The sequence below is a fragment of the Poecilia latipinna genome, unplaced genomic scaffold (genome assembly GCF_001443285.1).
Source record: "Poecilia latipinna isolate Pla-1442-1.1 unplaced genomic scaffold, P_latipinna-1.0 Scaffold1276, whole genome shotgun sequence".
NCBI classification, from domain to species: Eukaryota; Metazoa; Chordata; class Actinopteri; order Cyprinodontiformes; family Poeciliidae; genus Poecilia; species Poecilia latipinna.
This window is the reverse complement of record NW_015113892.1, coordinates 6,543-26,624: the sequence shown is the minus strand read 5'-3', so window position 1 is coordinate 26,624 and position 20,082 is coordinate 6,543. Positions and strand designations below refer to the sequence as shown.

Sequence of the window (20,082 nt, the reverse complement as noted above, 5' to 3'; positions counted from 1 at the left end):
GAACCAGTCAGAACCCTGTCAGAACCAGTCAGAACCCATCAAAACCTGTCTTCTCATTGGCTCCTCAGCGAGCCTATCAGAGTTATCCAACTGAAGTCTGTCAATACCTTCAGGAAAAGTCCTGGGGAACCTTCAGGTTTGGACCAGAACCAAGTCAGACATCAAGCTTTCTAACTACTGGCACCAGATGGATAGAACTGTTACTAACCCACCAAACGCTGCATTTCCCAACCTCGGCGTCAGTCTTACCTGGTCCAGGTCGCCCAGGTGATGCGTTCAATGACGTGCAGCTCTGTGACGATCTTTCCTGAGGGGACTTCATGGACCTGACGAGTGTAGGTGCTGGTGGACACCTGACAACAAGGTGAACATGTGAACTATTAGAGGCTGCAGAGATCAGTCAAACACCCAAACCTTCAACCCAGATCACCTGGATGTGTTTGCTGTCAGCAGAGAAGTCGATGTGAATAACGAAGCCGGGGATGTCCTTACAGTAACCGATTCGGTTGAGTGACGGGCCGAGAGTCAGATCATAGAAATCTACAGCACTTTCTACTGAACCCACTGCCAGGAACCGGTTATCTGGACTGAACCTGGACCACAACAAGCCTCAGATTTTCACAGACACCACACAGAGGAGTTCAGCTCTAATGCACTGCCTTACTTACCGGATGTCCTGGATGGAGACACTGCGGTCTCTCTTTTTGCCCCAGACAGTGAGGGAGTTGACCAGCAGCACGATGAACTCGCCATTCTCCATGCCGATGGAAACCATCTCCCCATTGGGGCTGTAGCATGTGCACTTGGCAGGGTGACCCAAACTCACCTTGTTCAGGAGTTTCTAAAGCAGCAAAACAAATTAAAGTTTGCACTGCAGGAAATCTGAAGGCCAGACTGGACCCTGGAGGTCAGTACCTTGTCAGCCAGGTCCCATATGCGTATGGTCCCATCATCACTAGCAGAGATGAAGACATCTTTGAAAGGATGCGATGCTAAACCCCAGATTCCTCCCTTAGTGTGACCATTGATCATGGTGTTGGAAGCAGCATTCTTCTCTCCAACCTCTATGATCTCCCCGTCTTTGGTTCCAACCAGAATCTTACCCTGCAGCAAACAGAGGCAGAAAAGATTAGAGGTTACAGAAGATCAGGACCTTGGATTGAGCACAGCAAGATAAGGTTAGGTAATTTGATCTATATAGCAGATTTTCAGCAACAAGGCAGTTCAAAGTGTTTTATATGAACTAGAAGGAAATACAAACAAAACAACAAACCGAAAGGTAAAAACTATATATTGGTTCCCCATATTTAATAAGAGTAAGAATAAGTAGTCTGTAATTTATAAACTAATAGGAATTTTCCTGGATCTTAAATTTGTTCTAACTAATAAGAATTGGTAGAATGAAATGACAACATTGGGAAGGATATGGCACGTATAGCAAGATAAGGCTCAGACATGAAGCCAGCAAAAGGCGGTGACATCACAGTGCATCTGTTTCCTGTGTTTGTGTGTTGCATGTGTATGACCATGAAACCATGCAGCTCGGTCTCCCAGGCAACAGTCTGATATGATGGTTATCCAGGAGCCAGTCCTTGGGAGCGCTCTGCTCCACAGTCACACGGATGATTACAGAAGGGAGTGAGGAGAGAAGGAGCGTTACGTTCACAAATCTTCCAGGAGATTTGAGATCGCCAGCCAGTCCAGGCTAACACAGGGGAGCCAGTTCAGATGCAGAAAGCTTTAGGTCGGGTAGATTTTAAATTTTAACCTGCCCTAAAGTCTCACCGATACATCTCTGTTAATTCCAATCATCCAAATTAGTGTGGCCGTTCCACTGAACCAAAACTAGCAACTTCTCCAGGATCGATTCCTTCCTGCTAGAGAGTTTTAGAGTCTCAGCAAGAATCACATCCACTGACACGGTGTCTCTGTCACCGTGTCAGTCTGAGTGTTTGCTAGTCGGCCCAATCCGTCACAAATTTGTCGACATGCCAGGTATCTGCCAACTCCAAACAGAAATCCTGTTATCATGAATCCAAATAAATCCAGGATGTATCCCTCTGGGTGTGTCCCCGTAGGACAGGAGGGCTCTCCTCTGCCCAGTCTTCTCCTCGAGACAATTTGATCAATTGCATTGAGAGCAGCTGACCAGATCCATAATTTGTAGATTTGGAGGATGTGCATAGAAAGGGTTCAAAAAAGCAACAGAAAAACAAAGCAAGCAGGGAGAAGCAGAGGGAAAAAGAGTCCGCCTTCACTGAGAGCAAGAGAGAAAGGCCTCTCTAGTTCTTGTCTAAAAGCATGGACACTTAGACGGTGAAGAGACTGTCCTTACATTCTTAGCATTGCCTGCAGGTCAGAAGCAGACTGTGGGCCTTACCTTCCCTCTGCAGACGGATCGAACGTTCTCAACTGCCTGACCGGTCTCCAGCTGAAAGGCTCTGCAGCGCTTCATCTCCTGGTCCCAAAGCTTCACAGCTCCCCCCTCTTTGGTCCTGTGAAACAAACACCCTAATGGAGTACACAACCTACTCCTCTGGAGACAGAGTAAGTCTTTCTGAATAAAGGATCTGGCCTTCACATCCTACACTGACAAATACAGAGCCAATGGGACTAACGGCTGGATCCCAGAACAATGAGGATGCAGAGAAACTGGACCAGTTTTAGGTTCTCAGAGATGTTTCTTTCTTCTAAAGTATCTGCAGAACATTGATGATAGCCAGGGGTCTTGTTAAAAGACCAGATTTAATGGATCAAGAACATCTCACATAGAGCCATGTGTAAAACAACATTATGATAACCTTCTGACTGGGAAAGTCTTAGTACCCTGACTAACCCCTGACTACAGCTCTAAAGGTGAGTTCAATTCCTTACGGCCTTTCCTTCCCTCCAGTGACGATGAGTCCGTCTCTCAGCGTGGTGTACATGGTGAAGACGGGACCGCTGTGCGCCTTCGCCACTACTCGGACCAGGAAGTGCTCCCTCCAGACATACACATCTCCGTTTATTGCACCAGTGAATGTCAGATTATTCTAGGACGAAAACACTGATTTACAATAAAACTAAAACTTGGTAGACATAAATGCACTACATATAACTAGGACTTACAGCACCAAAGGCGACAGACAGCATGGTCTGCATGCGGCCATCCTCCACTGAGCCAATCACACCTTTCTTATACATGAGGGAACCACCAACCAGTGTCCAGAACTTGATGTGTTTGATTCCCACTGACACAAACTGAGTGTCTGAGTCGGGTCTAAACTCGACCACAAAGATCCGCTCAGCGTGACCGCCTTTACTGGTCACCTTGGTGCCTGTCATGGAGGTAAAGGGTCAGGTTGTCCGCGCTTCAGATGCAGCAAAAGCAAAACAGGTAACGTTTCTTCTCTACTTCAACAGATGCCTTGGCAGGATTCTAACTGCAGTTCTGAGTTTTCAGATGTTTAAATGTGAAATAAGAGTGAGACTGCTGGTCCTTGACAGCAGAGAGATGCTTCCATGTTTCCAGCTTCATAACTTACCTTCTTGCCATCTCCACACCGTGATGGTATGTTCAGGTTCCACCCCCACCGACAGCAGTAACTTCCCTGTTGCACTAAAGTTGACATAACCTACGCCTTTAGCATGGGAACACCGCAGGATGGAAAGAGTCTGCTTGGTCATTGCATCCCACACATGGATGGATGGAGCAAGACCTGTGAGAAGACACCAGAGACAGAGAACCAAAGTCAGAGCCTGTAAAACACTAGATCTAGAGTCACAGAAACTGTGCTGGAGTCAAGGAACCACACAATCTAGAAATCTCAGCAAGACATAAACTTCCTTGTAGCGCTAAAAAATTATCTGTTAGCTAAAGAACAGATCATTCTGTGCTGGACCTTCTGATTATCTTCTAATTGTGGAACATTAACAATCAAAGTTTTCAGTTCACAGGATATTGATACCAGCAAATAATGACCCAACCATGAGGAGGTTGAGGGGATCCAGGTGTGTTTGGGTCATGTCACTTCCTGCTAGCTCATGGTACGTAGCAGATTGCTTTCGATCTTGACTCTCTCAACCTGATCTTATTTCTCAATACTGTGCCACTTGTTTATTTTCAATAACTTTTTTAGTCTCTAGTGGTTTTATTGAACAGTAAGTGGACATAGGGAAGAGAGAGACGGGGAAGATATGCAGCAAATGGCCTGAGACCAGGAATCTAACTCAGGGCAACCGAGTCGAGGGCTGTAGCCTCTGCACCTGGTGCACTTGCTCTCCGACCCAAGCCACCCAGAGGTACTGGGACGCTTCACAGTTAAAACAGTAACTTCTGACAGTGGCTCAGGAGGCAGGAGTTTGTCCGGTAACCCGTTGCTGGTTCAAACCCCGCCCCACCAGCAGGTGGCGTCAATGCCTTGCCTCTGTCAGACAGCCCCAAGGCAGTAGTAGCTAACCACCATTAGCATGTGAATGTAGAAGCTGGTTCTGCCCCAGAAGAGAGCAGGAATGCTGACTCAGCACCGTAGCCAGAAAGCAAGGCAGGATCCAGATCTCACCAACAGAGTGGGGACAGTGGGAGGGACAGAGTGGGGACAGTGGGAGGGACCCAGCAGTTCAGGTGGAGAGAACACCACAGGCAAAGCGAGGGTTAACAGGAAGGCCGGATGCAATAAAATCGTCACTTCCTGCAAACAGGAAGAGGAAATGTTCATTCAGATCAGAACCATCAACAGATAAATCATTCAGTTCATCTGACAGGACCCGGTCCAAACAGGGCAGAAACAGAACCAATCCAACCATCAGTCAGTTCTACATGGGGAACAATCGGCCCAGGTGTGCTACTAGGGGGCGCTATGCAGGAATGCTGCTACTTCCTGTCTGCCACATCATCATCCTGATGAAAACACTCAATACAGAACCCGGTTCTGGTCGGGTTCTGTCATTTATCGGGTCAGAACAGGAAACTACAGGCTCAGACTGATGGTGAAACCAGAATCCTTTGGAAAAATCTTAATCATTATCAGGATCAGAACCAGGAGAGTCCAGTAAAAACCGGGGTCCTGGTAAACCTCCAGGGGGAACACCTCTCCTGCTACTGAAATTTCAACATTTGGAACCGTGACCCATCTAAAGTAGAATCTAACTGGATCAGAATAATTACTTCCTTTGAAATAATAAATTATTTTATTACTGCCAGAATAAAAACTGGGAACCATTTTTCTTTCAGTCTGGAATCAAAAAGAAAAAACTTGATGCGTCACTTTTCTGCCTGATGACACTGGAAACAACAAGCGTCCAGTTTCAGGTCAGAGCTTCCTTCACCTGCAGGTTCTGCAGCGAGTGTTTTCTGAGCCCACATGAGAGCAGATCTAGTCTAGGACAGAACAGACATGGGTCGGACTCGACCCGGACCCTGACCACTGGTACTCACCAGACACCTCGGTCTCTACACACCGACAGCAGACGACACAGCAGAGCAAACAGAATCATGTGTGTGAATGATGATGAGCACGGTGAGGAAAGTAGAGGCAGCCTTACCTGGCAGGTCAGAGATGTCACCTGGTGGCGAAGAGAGGCAGTGACAATGAGGAAGCAGTGGAAAAGAAGGAAAGGTGTGATGGACCAAAAGCAGCCAGTCATGCATGAAAGCAATGTGCAGAGGAGCTAACGACCTGCACTCTGACTACATCCTCTGACAGGAGGAAACATGGATCAGCTACCACACACCTGGCTCCCTCTGGTGGCCTTACACTGCTCTGCAGCCTCACTGGACCTGCAGGAAAGCCAGGTCGTAGCAGAAACTGGGAGCTTGTCCAAGACAGAATCCCGGACAAGCCCCCAGTTTATGTTCAGTTGGTTCTCCATTCCTGCAGCTTCAAATGAAGACTGAACTCTTCGATAGATTGCAGATTATTCTTCTGAGAGCCAGCAGGTCCTACACCTTTACAGTTGAGCTTGGTTCACCTGGGAACCTTCACTACATGGATGGTCCTGTGGGACCTACAAATGAGCTTTCCACCAGAACAGACCAGAATGGACCCAACCTGCAAGAACTTCTAGTACTCAACCAATAAGAACCTGACCTCAGGAATCCTGACCTGTAAGAATCTGAGCTGAAACAATCTGACTAAATGAACTGGGTCTTAGAGAACCCAACCTGATAGGACATGATCTGAAACAACTTTCTTAATGACACTCGAGCTGCTTCAGAACTAAATGAAATTAGCTGAGATATTTTACCAGATTGTGACATAAAACCAAACATCATTGCCTGTTATTAACATTCCAAACAAGTTCATTCAAACTTTTATTCAGGTGGTCGTGGGGTTTACTGAAAAGGTTCTTTTAGATGTTCTACTTAGCACTCCTACTTTCTGATGGAAGCAGCCAGTGATCTTATTATGATCATGAACCAGAACCTTCTCTGCTATGCTACTGCTACCTGAGACGCAGGTAAGATCACCTGAAGGTGATTTGAAGGTGTGCGTTCTCACACTTACCGATCTGTCCAGTGGCGATGATGTTCTGGTACTTTGGGTGCTGGTTGACCGTCAGACAGAGAATGTCATCTGTGTGTTCCAGGTAGAAACTCTGAGTTCCTGTCAGGACAGGAAGCCGGAAAAATGACCTCATGAGCAACATTGGCAATGACTGACGGTGACTGATGGTTCTACGCACCGGCAGACAGATTCTGGATGACGACAGCAGCGGCGGTGTGGAAGACGATGTCGGCGCCATCGTTGAGGTAGTGCAGGTTGTTGCGGCAGTCGAAGCCTCGGTAGCCGAAGACGTGTTCCAGCAGCAGCTCCTAACAGACGCAGACAGCAGTTAGAGCCGATGTCAGGACGTGTTGGACGTTATCAAGGAGATGCCATGTGCCGACCTCCACCGCTTTCCTCTTCTTAGTCATGTTGTCCTTCAGCAGTTTGTCAGGCAGTGGGACGGCCCGGCTCACAGGAGGCCTGAACAGGAAGAGCAGCGTTAACAACAAACTGCACCTGAACTCATCAGGAGGCCTTCAGGTTACCTGTCCTCCAGAGGAAGCTCTCTGTGCTGCAGGTGGGGCTTGGTTCCTGTCATGTTCCTGATACTTGTTGAGTAGATCTTAGTGATATAGTCCACCACCTTCTCCCGAGCCACATCACTGTCGTAACCTAAAAAAACAGAAATTCACCAATTACTGTTTCTCAGACAATTCTACTCACTCTGGATGGCGGTGCCGTGGCCCTGGGAGCTGAAGGTTGGTGTTGTCCTTGACCAGAACATTGCCATTCTCAGAAAACATCTTTGCAGTGGTGGACACAAGTCCACAAATCTGCTAATGTGCCAATAGAAGAGCTATTTTTTCATTTGCTTTAGCACTTGGGTTAATTTTGAAAATGTGAGATAACAAAATTCAACTATAAAATTGAAATGATGAGTGAAAAGCCTTTTCCAAAGAATCACTTCCTGAAGTGTAAATTGTACAGGTCGGTGTGTAATGACAGATATGACCCTGCTGAGGGCGCTATGCTATGATGTAGCACATATGTTATTGATACATGGTGGGTAAAATATGCTTGAAGTTGGATTCAGCTAAATACCATGTTGCTGTAGCACTTAGCATTAGTGCAGCTAGCTGTTTGTGATTAGGTCTTTAGGGTTAGCACAACTAGCTTTTTTAGCTAGTGGTTACAACTGCATCTCTAAAACTCAAATCAACCTGAGAGCCCCCAACAATCTGAGTGCAGAACCAGAGAACCAACCAGCCAGACATTCACTATGACCTCCTTCCTCCTCTGATGTTACCTCCGTCCTCCTCAGGGTCATCGTCCGACTCCTCGCTGTCCACAGCTTTGCTCTCCTTGTGGCCCGGCGGCTCTCTGGTCCAGATCATCAGCGCCGTGTCAGCTCCGCCCACAGACAGAAGCACTGCATCATCATTGGACCAGCGCACGTTCGTCACATTGGTGCTGTGACCCACGTACTTCTTAAACTTAGCAAAATGACCCTGGGAGAAGAGACTGAGGAGATGAACAGAGATCCTCAAGGAAAACCAACTTTAGACTCTGTCTCTGGACTCACCCGGGACGGGAAGCTGAACAGTTTGACGAAGCCAAAATCATCTCCTGTGGCGAGAAGTTTTTGGTCTCTGGTGAGTGAAGCAGCGTTCACAAAGCTGAATGATGGCCATATTCCTTCACAGGTGGGACCCAGAACGGATGTCCAAGTGGCCCAGTCCATCTTCTCAAACTGGACACAGAAACAGCACTATGACCTCGGGGAACAAACGCCTCAGAGAAAACAGAGAGACATGCTTTCTGACCTCCGAGACACTGATGTTCTGTCTGCGTCCTCGTGGAGCCTCAAAGAAGAGCTGATCTTTAGCTCCGGTGTTCACCTGGAGGAGTTTACCTGTAGGGAAAACATCAGAATGAGATGTTAGGTTGGGACCTTGAACATCAGGTAAAGATGAGGACCAGGGAAATGTCAACATCTGAGGTTAATTAAAACAGGTGAGTCCACCTCTGGAGTCCCAGTCGATGTGGGTGATGAAGCTTCCAGCTCCTTTACAGATTCCAACCCTCTTACTGGTCAGGATGTTGTAGATGTCCACAAAGGAATCATGGGATGCAACAGCCAAATACTTTCCTGCATCTGTGAAACACCCCTGACACCTTAGGGACCCAGCTTCAACACTTGTCACACCTGTGTAGTGAGTTCAGGTACCTAAGGAGAAGCGGATATCTGAGATGAGCTCCCTGCGGTGGTGGAAGGTCACCATGTCCTCCAGGGTGTCAGCGTTCACCACCATGAAGCTGCCGTCGTTCAGACCGACTGCCAGAGCTTTACCATCTGGAGAGAAGGTGCAGCACCGCCCACCTGGCAGGTGACACAGAATACAGGTTAGCCAAGTGAAACTAGCATAAAACCTGCGCTTACCTGAACAGGTGTCACCTTTCTTCAGCTTACGAACAGCAACCATCCTGTGATTGGTCGACAGCTCCCAGATCCTCAGAGTTTTGTCGTCACTGACAGTGGCACAGACAGGAAGTAGAGGATGGGCTGCCAAGCCCCACACGTCCCCCTCCATGTGACCCTGAACATAGAAGTACCACAGGTGAGACACAGGTGAGGTACCTGAGAAGAAGTGGATCAGGGAGGAAGGACTGATGATCATCTCGGTTTTCCAGTGAAGGACAGAAGCAGGAAGGAAGTGTTGGAGGTGTCTTCAGGTCTGCTGGACGCCTACAGACCTTCCCAGGAACCTGAGATCTTCAGGCTACGGTGGCTGCTACAGGTCAAACAGCTCTCCTTCCAACAGTAGGATCTCACCAGGGATAGTCTCTTCGTCTCACCTGAACCAGCAGCGTCATTGGCCCGCTCTTGTCTATCTCCAGAATTTCCCCGTTCTTGGTCCCGAGCAGGATGTGACCGTGACCCAGAGTGATGGCTCTGATGGACGGGTTGTCCTCCAGCAGCAGACCTGCTCAGAAGGAAGACATTGTCAGTCCAACAGCAGAATCCTTAGGAGGGGAAGCTGTGGACGCCAGAGAGGACACCTTTGGAGGACGGGGACAGAGCTGCCCTTTTGATGGCGTAGGTTTTCAAACATCTCTCAAACATGTCGTCCCACAACTCCACAATGCCGTCCTTTCCTCCGGTCACAAAACCCTGACAGTGAACGCAACACAAGACGACTTTATTTATTAGGTCCTTTCAAACAGTAAGACAATCCGAGGGGCTCTATGGGACATCAGACACATTTTTTAACAAAAACCTTATTGTATGAAAGGTTTTTGCATCAAACAAGAAGATGATAAAATACAGATATAAACACCATGAAAGAAACACACAGTAGTGGCCGGTAGGTTCTGATCATCTCAGGTTTTCAGGCAGTTTGTTCCAGATCTGAGGAACAGAGAAGCTCAACGTCTCTCACCAGGTTCTGGTTCTGATAAGACTGAAGAAATGGGTCGCTGAAGACCTGAGGTCTGTCTGTATGTATGTGTGTATGTGTGTGTGTGGGTGGCTGGATGGTTGGATGGATGGATGGATGATTGGTTGGTTGGATGCGTCACCTTGTCCAGGGAGCACATGGTGAACACGGGTCCGTCGTGAGCCTTAATGGTCTTCATCAGTGTTGTGTCCTTCCAGATGTAGACGTCTCCATTGGTGGCTCCAGAGAAGACCATGTCCTCAGACCGGCCGTAACATGCTGACATCATGGTTTCCTGCTTCCCAAGGTTCCCAAAAATTCCCCGTTTAAACGTCAGACCGCCTCCTAGTTGGAGAGAACAGACGGTGGATCCTGGCTCCTTGTGTCAGGTTCTCAGGTCTTCATCTCCTGCAGACAGAACCTTTTCTAAAACGAAGACAGGAAGCATACCTGAGTGCTGCCAGAACTTGATGTGTTTGATTCCCACAGTAACCAGCTTGTCCACCCTGAAAGGGTTGCTTTTCACCACAAAGATTTTATCTTTGTGGCCCCTGCAGGACACAGGAGGACTTCAGTCAATCAGGCAGAGACACATCCATCTGCAGTCCGTCTGACTGGGAGAATCTGGCCTGATGCTGGAGCAGATTAGACTATAACCTGAAGCCACCTCTACTCTACCTCTCACTGCTGTAGCCAACAGGTGAAGGTCAGTTAACTTCAGTTAACTACCCTGGTTTTAGACCCAGTCTGCATCAGACCTGGGTCCAGGTGTACTTACCTGGCCTTAGCCAGCCTCTCTCCTTTCTTCCAATCCCAGATGACAATGGAGTGGAACTCGTCGATTCCCACCGAGACCAAACTCTTTCCGTCCGCTGGGACAGACAGAGACAAAAGGACACATTAGGGTTGGATATGGAGCAGCAAGAGGTTTCAGATGTCCCAGCCAGGTAACTCCAAGGATCCCTACAGACAGCAGGCTGGTACCGCTGGATGATGCTCATCAAAGCAGAGCTGAGCTGTGATTGGTTCAGGAGCTGGAGGTGAAGTCACTGAAGCCACCTGCTGGTGAAAGTTTCATGGACAAGGACTGCCACCTGGTGGCGCTGGACTACAGACCACCCAGGGCCTGGATGATCTGAACACTGGGAGTTCTAGGGCCGGCTGGTTGGTTCTGTTCATCACCTTTATGGACAGCATGTGACGGTGCCACCAGGAACCCAGGTCATATGGTTTGGTTTTATTCTTGGCTATTCACTGAGTAATAAGATACCACTAAAGATGTCCTCCAAACACTGAATGGACATGTCCATGGAGAACTTTTCAGTAAATTCTGGATCAAAGTGTTTTAGCCTCAATGTCCAAATTCAGTCCAAACAAAGTCTGAATTGGTTGTTCTGTTTCATCACATTTCAACACCAGAAGAAGTTTTCATTTACCTTTTCACTAGTTGAGGTGGTCAGGACATGTCCCACTGGATGGAAATGTTTGCTTTACTGGACATTATATGATCTCTACGTTTGATTGGAGGAACTCCAGATGAGGTGGAAGAGTTTGTGGGGAGATTTGACTGACCTGTAAAGTCCAGAGCACAGATTCCTTTGCTGTGGTGACCTTTGACCAGAGACAGGCACTTCAAGGTTTGGATGTCCCAGATGTGGATGGCTGGGTCTCTGCCCACCTAATGACAGACAGCCAATTAGAAACCCTAAAAATGTGTCCCAAAACAAGCTGCTCTATGATTGGCTGGGCGTACCTGAGCAGATGCCACGTAGTCTTTGAGAGGGTGAACGGTGAGGCTGAGGATGTCGTCGTCGTGTCCGAGGTAAAAGCGCTGACTGTGCTGCACCCGGTGGTAGACGACAGCGACTGCGGCCACATGGAACACCACCTCCCCCGTCTGGGTGTAGAACAGGTTGTTGCGACAGTCAAAGCCACGGTACCTGCAGCCAACAGGAAGTAGGAAGTCACAGGGGGTGTGATGAGCAGCTCATTAAAGCTGCTGGTGTTCTAAAAACTGCTCTGAATGTGGGTCTAAATGTGAGCTAATGACGGAAACTTTGTGGATTATCAGCTCCAGTCAACCTTTTTCTCTCTAAAGTGTTCAGGTGAGTGTGGTTTACCTGTAGTCCCTTCATCATAGGGTTTAAATCAGCAAAATAACACAAAGGCAGAGAGATTACCTGTTGTATCTGATTTAAACCTCAGGAAGATGAGCGGACATGAATAAACTGTTTCTTAAAAGAGAACATCTCTATATTTTTGCTCAAAAGGTCTAAATCTGGTTCCAGCTCCAGTCCTTCAGAGCTACAATCCAACACCGGGTTCCAGGCCTCTGCGGAGCTGCAGGTCTGGTTGCTGGTGAGAACTCAGGTGTGCGTCAGAAAGCTACAGGATCTTAGGTCTCCTTACTGGAGTTGAAGACCTCTAATCTAAGCTGAGGTAGAGACCGTTGGCTAATACTGACCCATATAGACCAAGCTCATGTAGACCCTTTGCAACTACGTCACCTAATCATGTTGCGCCCTTCACTGCCATGTCGTTGGAAGTGAGGAACGGGAGTACTGGTTGTTTTCCCAAATTGTTTTTGCCAGATTAGCCATGGCTTCTCCTGGTTCAAGTTAAGCTAACTTACTTTAGTTACTTACCTTGTAAAAAATGTTTGCTTCAAATCTGTGATCTTGTGATCAGCATCTTCTTTCCTTGCCAAAAGGTTTACAGTAAAATGACAAGTTTGGTTTGCATCCTTATCGGTTTGTGCAGCCAACTGCTCAGCACCTTACAGCCATTTCACCAGTGAATCAGCAAAATAAAAGTGATATTAGGTGGCCAACTGTACAGCTTGGACAAGCTTTAAAAGAGTTAAAGCATGCCTAGATTGTTTTGCTGTCCGTCATGGCAGAGTGGGCCGCTTTCTGAAGAACGTTATGTCAGGTGCAAAGGGTCAATAAAGGTTTATTGACCTATAACTGACATGTTTGACTGTTTAAACTTTTTTACCCGTGAACGAACTGTAGACGAAGCCCCTCCTCCGGTGCTTTCTGTCTCTTCAAGGATCCTATCAGCTTCTTCTTGAGCTGTGACAGATCCTCCTTGTACACCTGGAGACAGACACTGGTGGGTCAGACACACAAACAAGTCATAGAAAGGTAAACGCTGTCTGTTCCCTTCTCACCTGGCGATCATAGTTGGTCTGAGCTTCCTGTTCGATGTCCGAGTCGAGCTCTGGAACGTCTGACACATCTGAATCTGACTCGCCACTGTTGGAGTCAGCGTACCCCTCTGAGAAATCAAGACCAGAAAATAACAACATGCTCTCTTCAGGGTGCTGAGATCCTACAGATAGTTCTGTCTGTGGTTCTGACAGGTCCTTTTGGTCTCAATGTACTCAACTTTCGTGGATCCTTTGATTAGAAGATGAGATAAAGGTTTAATCTACCTTGAAGAAGCGGCTCCAGAACACCGTTCATTACACCTTCAGGAAGGAACCTCCATTGGAAAACTGCGTGGTCAGCGCCACCGGTGCTGATGACCCACTGGAGGTCATTAGACCAGCGAACATTGGTCACATGGGCAGAGTGACCGATGTACTTCTTAAACTTGGCCCCTGTGTCAGGAAGCAGTTGTTAGAAACTCATGTATTCATTCAGGAAATAGCCCAGAAAATTCAGAACCAGGTCTAAAAACTCTGTCAAACCTTGAGTTACCAAATGTTCCTGTTTGAAGGAAGATACAAACCTTTCTTCAGGCAGGGGAATCTAAAGAGCTTGATGAGACCCAGATCATCCCCGGTCACCAGCACAGCACTGCTGTAGTTGGCATGCACTGAGTTCATATTGGTCACATTGGAGTATTTGGGCCAGATTCCATTCACCTCTGGCCCGATGGTACCGGTCCAGGTCATCCAGTGGATCCCCTTTGCTTCTTCTTTAGGAACGAGTTTTCCTGCTGCAAGACCAGAACACACACATCCAAAACCAATCCTTGGTTCAAACAACTGGGATGCAACTAGGGTTTTAGAACATATTGATACCAGTTGTAACGACCTGCCGGGTTCAAGATTTATCAGGCTTCTTCAAACTATACCTGACCAGTTTGGACTCTGAGATAAATACCTGGCATCCTGTAGAAGAGCCGCTCGCCGGCGCCGTCGTTGGTCTGCAAGAAGCGGCTGTCGACAGACCAATCCAGATGGGTGATGAAGGAGGTGGAGCGGCTGCACTCTCCCACCTTCTTGAAGCGTTGAGCAACGGCGTAGATGTCCACCAAGCCGTCGTTAGAGCCTACTGCCAAGAAGGAGCTATCTGGAGAGAACTTCAGCTCATGGATGACCTCCTTCCTGTCCTTAATATGCACAACCTCGGTCATGTCCCTGCAGAGGAAGAGGTTTTACCGACCATTAAACCCACCTTGCCTTTGCAGCTAATGAAGCTGATGAGGCAGCAGCAACTCTAAGGAAAAATGAGTGAGAGCACCTGACTCGCAACACGGTGAATGAACCGTCCCTCATACCAAGAGCAAGCTGGGAGCCGTCATTATTGAAGGACACACTCCTAATCGACTCCTCCATGTTGCAGCGTGCCAGCAGGGTGTGGTCTGGAAGACTCCACAGCCTGACACAGATAAGACGAACAGGTGAGACCCAGATGGGGTTGAATCAGACAAGGGAAGACAACGGTGGAGAGTTTTAGTTCAAACCAACCTGACTGAGCGGTCGTCACTCCCGGTGACTGCCACTGGCTGCTTGGGGTGCAGGTCCAGCGCCCAGAGCTCACCCTCACTGTGACCCTGCATCAGCAGAACTGGCTTGTCCCGGTCCCGAACCATCACCTCAAAAATCTCACTGTCCTGAGTCCCAGCCAGAATCCGGTCTGCTTTCCAGCAAACGCTGCGAACTGACAGTCCTGAAAAAGAAAACACCTGTTACTGAAACCAATCTAAAGCTGGGTACACCTGGGTACCTTGGGACTGACCTGACGCTAGGACGGGGGCTGACCTTGGACACACGTGGAACCAGTGTACTCAAAGTACACCTAGGTTCCTGGGTACTTGTGACTAAATTTCAGTGGGTGACCCCTACCAACTACAGGATAAGGTGACAACACCTCCACACCTTTGTAGCCCTGCTCGGCCTCCCTCAAGTCAATCTTGGTGATTGGTTTGAAGTCCACATCCCACAGTCTGATGCAGCCGTCACGTCCTCCAGTGGCGAACCCTTCCTCACAGGCGTGCATGCTGAAGATTCCTGCCTGCACAATGAAGCACGAAACAATCCAAAGTTTAGAAACAAGCTGGCTCTGCTATGAAGATGTTGGAGTGTTAGTTGGTACCCCATGTGCAGCCTGGACGGTCCGGATCAGAGTGATTCCTTTCCATACATAGATGTCTCCGTTCAGAGCTCCAGAGTAGGTCAGCTCATCTTTGGCTGCAGAGACACACAGGATGGTCTGCAGGTCGCCTGTCTTCCCAAAGATGCCTCGCTTCGGAGTCAGAGCATTTCCACACAGAGTCCAGAACTGCAGTCAGGAGAGAGAACACCTTCAGAACTGGAAACCTGCCTTAGATATTCAACCTCATATCTAAGTGCAGCACCTCCCTGCTGCACTGACTCACATCTGGTCATCACCTGGATTTCACCACAAACATCAGGACTCAACTGGACTCCATGTGACTAGGTTGAATTAGAATGAACTGGACTGGTTCTAGTCCAATTCGGACCATTCTGAAGTCTATAACTGATTCCGAGTTAGCCAAAACCTTTTTATTCTGTCTGTCTGACATTCAATCAGGCTAAATGGTTCCTGGTTCAGGTCGTCATCTGAATTACAAGAATGAGTTCTCTCTGCTAAAGACCAGATGATGATGATGTCATGGGTTTTTAAGCTTCTGATTGGTTGATCTAAACTTCTGAATGAAATGGAGAAACACCTGTGGATGTATTTTAAGGCAACGCCTGAAAGTTTCTGCCTCCTTGTGTGACATCATGGAAAACCCTAACCCTAATACCGAGGAAACAGCAAGAAGATCTTTCACTACTGTGTCTTTCAGCAGACAGAACTCTAACCCAGTGGCGCAAAAAGTGGGTATGCAACGCATAGGGGCGCAGCACCAGAGGGGGCGCCAAAACCCCGTCTGGAGGGGGCCGATTATGTTTTCCCATACACTTCAGCGCGCCTTATGCTCCTTCACTTCACGCACATAATGAGGTAAATCTAGCGCGAGTTTCATACTTAACGTATCCTCGCCTCGGGGGAGGGGGGGGGAGGAAGCAAGCGTATATTTTCTACGCTGACGTTCCATCCTTCGGGGGCGGGGGGAGCGCCGATTTATGTTTTCGCATCCACCTGAATAATGTGCAGGTGCGCCACTGCCCTAACCTCTAAATCAAGTGTTTAGTCCAATTCATGTCAGAGCCAATAAAATGGTTTAACAGTTTAATCTCTTCTGGAAGTTTTCATCAACACTCAAAGATTTTATGATTCATGATGTGTGAGCTGCAGATCCACTGCGACCCTGTGGGGGCGCTGTCTCACCTTGATGTGTTTGACTCCACAGGTGACCAGGCGGCTGGTCTGGAACGGATCCCAGCACACGTCAAAGATCTGTGGGAGGAGCAGAGCGTTACGCACCCAACCGTTTCCAGAACCTTTAACCTCCCACAGTCCTACTCTGTCCGAGTGTCCGGTTGCCATGGCGACGACCCGCCCTCTTCTCCAGTCCCAGATGCACACCGTGTTCTTGGCGTCCAGTCCGACTGAGGCCAGTCGCTATGAGACAGACATAAAAAACGCAGGTGACGCGACCTGAGGGCAGCTTCGGTCATAATTACTGTAGTATTCATCCTCTGGACTCCGCCCACCACGGAGAGGGGGCGTGGCTTTACCTGTCCGTCTGAGTCAAAGGCAAGGCAGGCGACTCCGTGGGTGTGGACGTCCCTCAGGATGGAGACGGTCTGCATGGCGTAGGTGTCCCAGATGCAGATGTACGGGTCTTTCCCCACCTGACCCGTCGCCACCTGGATCTTATCCGGGTGGATGGCCAGGCTGCGGACAGAACGAGTCACTAAACCCACGTTTATCTGAGCAGCACCACGTCCTAACAAGTAATTCATCTTCTCTCCACTAGAGGCAGCGTGGAGGCGGCTCAGTGACCCGATCGCTGATGCCAACAGGAACAGAGTGTGTGTGTTCACTGGCATAACACACACACGCACACGTATCCTTAGATGGAAGGATAGGTGTGAGTTCATCCAACCGCCTGGATGAACAGGCGGTTGGATGAACTCTGACCCCTTCATCCAACCGCCTGTCTTGCACCAATCAAGCCGTGGTTGCGTTGGGCACCGCCCCTCACCTGATGATGTCATCGTTATGACCCAGGTAAAACTTCTGGGTGTGCTCGCGGGTGTTGTAGACCACGCCCACCCCGGCCACAAAGTAGACCAGCTCCTTCCCCGCCGTGTAGAACAGGTTGTTCCGACACTGGTGGCCCCGGTAGCCGTGGATCCACTCCAGCCGCAGCTGGCAGCGCGGCGCCGTTTTGTCCGACATCCCGCTCTGCTGCTAAGGATGCTGGGAGCAGTAGTCTCTCTCAGAAGTGCTTCTAACTGAGCAACCTCCAACTACACTTCCCATAATGCCATTCTGCAGCCTCCTGATTGAAGCAAGAACAGCAACGGTCAGTAAATCGTCCCATAAAAAGCAGACGATTCCTTCAGGCTGCCTCCATCATGGCCGCCAACATGGTTTCTATGGTTTCGTGCCTAGAAGATCAAACCTCAGCTGGTTCTGCTGTGAACTGATTCCTCGTTTCTGATTGGATGGAAAGTTTTTTCATATTTAAAATAATTTATATATATATATATATATATATATATATGAAATGATCCGATTCCGATTCTGTGATCGTGAATCGAGGATGAATCAGAGCATTTCCGTGTATTTATTGATGATGAAAACAGATGGAATCATATTTTATTCCTGATGTTCAGCGCTGCAGCTGTTTCAATATCTGCTGTTAATCTGATCTGAATCCAGTTCGGATCAAAATCAGTTCAAACCCGCAGAACCGGTTCCTTTAAAGATCCGGTTGGACCTGGCAGAATCCAGCGGCTCTCTGAACTGTTCCTGGGTCAGTGATGCGGATCGGTTCAGCCCACCGGGTCTCGATCAGCTGCGGATCCGAACCCGACCAGAACACAGGATTAATTCCGCTGATGAGTCCGCGAAGGCTGGAATCAGAGAAAATCCCTCCGCCGTCTGCTCAGCGTTAAATCCGAAGATTACAGAACCAATCTGAACCAGCAGCCCCGAACCGGCACCGCAGCCCGCAGCGAAAGGTCCCGCTGGAGCAGGCCGCCCGACAGGCACCGGCGGCGGGTCCGAAGGCCACGGAGAGCCGCTGGACCCAAAAACAGGAGCAGAGTGGGAACACTAACGGGAATCTCATGAACCGCTGAGCAAGTCAGGCTGGAACAGTGGGAGAGGGACTTCCTTTTGAACTTCAAAATAAAAGCAGCTGAAACTTTCCATCCTCTCCAGGTCTGGCCACCATCTGGACCTCCAGCCAGTCCACAGACCCTATCAGAACCGAGCACGACTTTGACTGGGTCAAAGGTCATTAGAATCCAGAACCGGATCAGGTCTGACTATATCTGTTACCTGGGTAACAGTTGCTGAAGTGATGCATTGTGGGAAGAGTCGGTGGTTCGGAAGAAGTCCAGGCTTCTGAATCAGAACCAGAATCTGGACCGAACCGGGTGTTCCAGAACCAGGGGCGCCACCAGGAATCTTGGGCCCCCTGACAAAAAAATTACTTTGGCCCCCTGCAGCTGCTGTTGCAATTTTTGAGTCTATTTGGCCCATAAAAAGCGTCACAATTTTAAAGGCTTGAATCTGCCTTGCTTTCTTTGGTTCAATACTGATAATTAGCACAATATTTGCTGCTCATGAATTTAATATCCAACAGTCCACATCCAGTATGCAGGTAGGTTGTTTAAATGTTTCTGTTAGTTTTAGATACTGAAATGTCTCTCCATGAGCAACAGTCAGAAGCAACATGGGGCATCGACTTTTTTGGGGGCAAAATGAATGTAGCTGAAAATAGACACCAACACCGCGCCAGCATACCCATGTGGGCCCCATATGGGATAAAAGAGGGCTGCCAATATGGGCCCCAAATGGGTTTGTCCGCGGGTTCCATGGTGGCCCCACATGGGTTTGCCCAGGTAGATTTAAATGGGTGCTGACTGGGTTTTCAGTGGGGCCCAGATGGGTAACTTACATGAGGCCCATCTGGGCCCCACTTGGGAGCTTTCATGAATTTTTACCTGGGCCCCAACTGGGTCTAAACTGGGCTAGAATATGGGTACCAAGTGGGTTTGTCCGCGGGTTCCATGGTGGCCCCATATGGGTTTGCCCAGGTAATTTAAATGGGTGCTGACTGGGTTTTCAGTGGGGCCCAGATGGGTAACTTACATGAGGCCCATCTGGGCCCCACTTGGGAGCTTTCATGAATTTTTACCTGGGCCCCAACTGGGTCTAAACTGGGCTAGAATATGGGTACCAAGTGGGTTTGTCCGCGGGTTCCATGGTGGCCCCACATGGGTTTGCCCAGGTAATTTAAATGGGTGCTGACTGGGTTTTGAGTGGGGCCCAGATGGGTAACTTACATGAGGCCCATCTGGGCCCCACTTGGGAGCTTTCATTAATTTTTACCTGGGCCCCAACTGGGTCTAAACTGGGCTAGAATATGGGTACCAAGTGGGTTTGTCCGCGGGTTCCATGGTGGCCCCACATGGGTTTGCCCAGGTAATTTAAATGGGTGCTGACTGGGTTTTGAGTGGGGCCCAGATGGGTAACTTACATGAGGCCCATCTGGGCCCCACTTGGGAGCTTTCATTAATTTTTACCTGGGCCCCAACTGGGTCTAAACTGGGCTAGAATATGGGTACCAAGTGGGTTTGTCCGCGGGTTCCATGGTGGCCCCACATGGGTTTGCCCAGGTAATTTAAATGGGTGCTGACTGGGTTTTGAGTGGGGCCCAGATGGGTAACTTACATGAGGCCCATCTGGGCCCCACTTGGGAGCTTTCATTAATTTTTACCTGGGCCCCAACTGGGTCTAAACTGGGCTAGAATATGGGTACCAAGTGGGTTTGTCCACGGGTTCCATGGTGGCCCC

General features: G+C 48.8%; 1 protein-coding gene across 5 annotated transcripts in view; it reads right to left on the bottom strand.

The window, feature by feature from the left end:
* The window catches only part of eml6 (EMAP like 6), a 26,292-nt gene extending 7,897 nt beyond the window's left edge, over nt 1-18,395 (bottom strand). Inside the window, exons 1-39 of one of the 5 annotated variants that reach the window (XM_015054742.1) lie at nt 17,255-18,388; nt 16,785-16,944; nt 16,570-16,668; nt 16,435-16,503; nt 15,232-15,417; nt 15,015-15,150; nt 14,604-14,805; nt 14,377-14,514; nt 14,017-14,273; nt 13,640-13,849; nt 13,341-13,508; nt 13,077-13,183; nt 12,902-13,002; nt 11,658-11,844; nt 11,477-11,582; nt 10,683-10,776; nt 10,355-10,455; nt 10,047-10,249; nt 9,528-9,639; nt 9,324-9,451; nt 8,923-9,064; nt 8,695-8,847; nt 8,491-8,622; nt 8,291-8,379; nt 8,050-8,217; nt 7,774-7,975; nt 7,013-7,139; nt 6,869-6,947; nt 6,664-6,793; nt 6,486-6,584; nt 5,524-5,544; nt 3,525-3,698; nt 3,109-3,317; nt 2,875-3,032; nt 2,381-2,495; nt 916-1,104; nt 669-841; nt 431-593; nt 250-353 (exon numbers count right to left, since the gene is read on the bottom strand). In XM_015054742.1, coding sequence (XP_014910228.1) covers nt 250-353; nt 431-593; nt 669-841; nt 916-1,104; nt 2,381-2,495; nt 2,875-3,032; nt 3,109-3,317; nt 3,525-3,698; nt 5,524-5,544; nt 6,486-6,584; nt 6,664-6,793; nt 6,869-6,947; nt 7,013-7,139; nt 7,774-7,975; nt 8,050-8,217; nt 8,291-8,379; nt 8,491-8,622; nt 8,695-8,847; nt 8,923-9,064; nt 9,324-9,451; nt 9,528-9,639; nt 10,047-10,249; nt 10,355-10,455; nt 10,683-10,776; nt 11,477-11,582; nt 11,658-11,844; nt 12,902-13,002; nt 13,077-13,183; nt 13,341-13,508; nt 13,640-13,849; nt 14,017-14,273; nt 14,377-14,514; nt 14,604-14,805; nt 15,015-15,150; nt 15,232-15,417; nt 16,435-16,503; nt 16,570-16,668; nt 16,785-16,944; nt 17,255-17,451 — 5,588 coding nt within the window. In that variant the 5' untranslated portion in view covers nt 17,452-18,388. Of the gene's footprint in view, nt 1-249; nt 354-430; nt 594-668; nt 842-915; nt 1,105-2,380; nt 2,496-2,874; nt 3,033-3,108; nt 3,318-3,524; nt 3,699-5,523; nt 5,545-6,485; nt 6,585-6,663; nt 6,794-6,868; nt 6,948-7,012; nt 7,140-7,773; nt 7,976-8,049; nt 8,218-8,290; nt 8,380-8,490; nt 8,623-8,694; nt 9,065-9,323; nt 9,452-9,527; nt 9,640-10,046; nt 10,250-10,354; nt 10,456-10,682; nt 10,777-11,476; nt 11,583-11,657; nt 11,845-12,901; nt 13,003-13,076; nt 13,184-13,340; nt 13,509-13,639; nt 13,850-14,016; nt 14,274-14,376; nt 14,515-14,603; nt 14,806-15,014; nt 15,151-15,231; nt 15,418-16,434; nt 16,504-16,569; nt 16,669-16,784; nt 16,945-17,254 lie in introns of those variants that run through there. The other 4 variants (XM_015054740.1, XM_015054743.1, XM_015054741.1 and 1 more) reach the window with 4 other exon arrangements.
* Between the last annotated feature and the right edge of the window lie 1,687 nt (nt 18,396-20,082).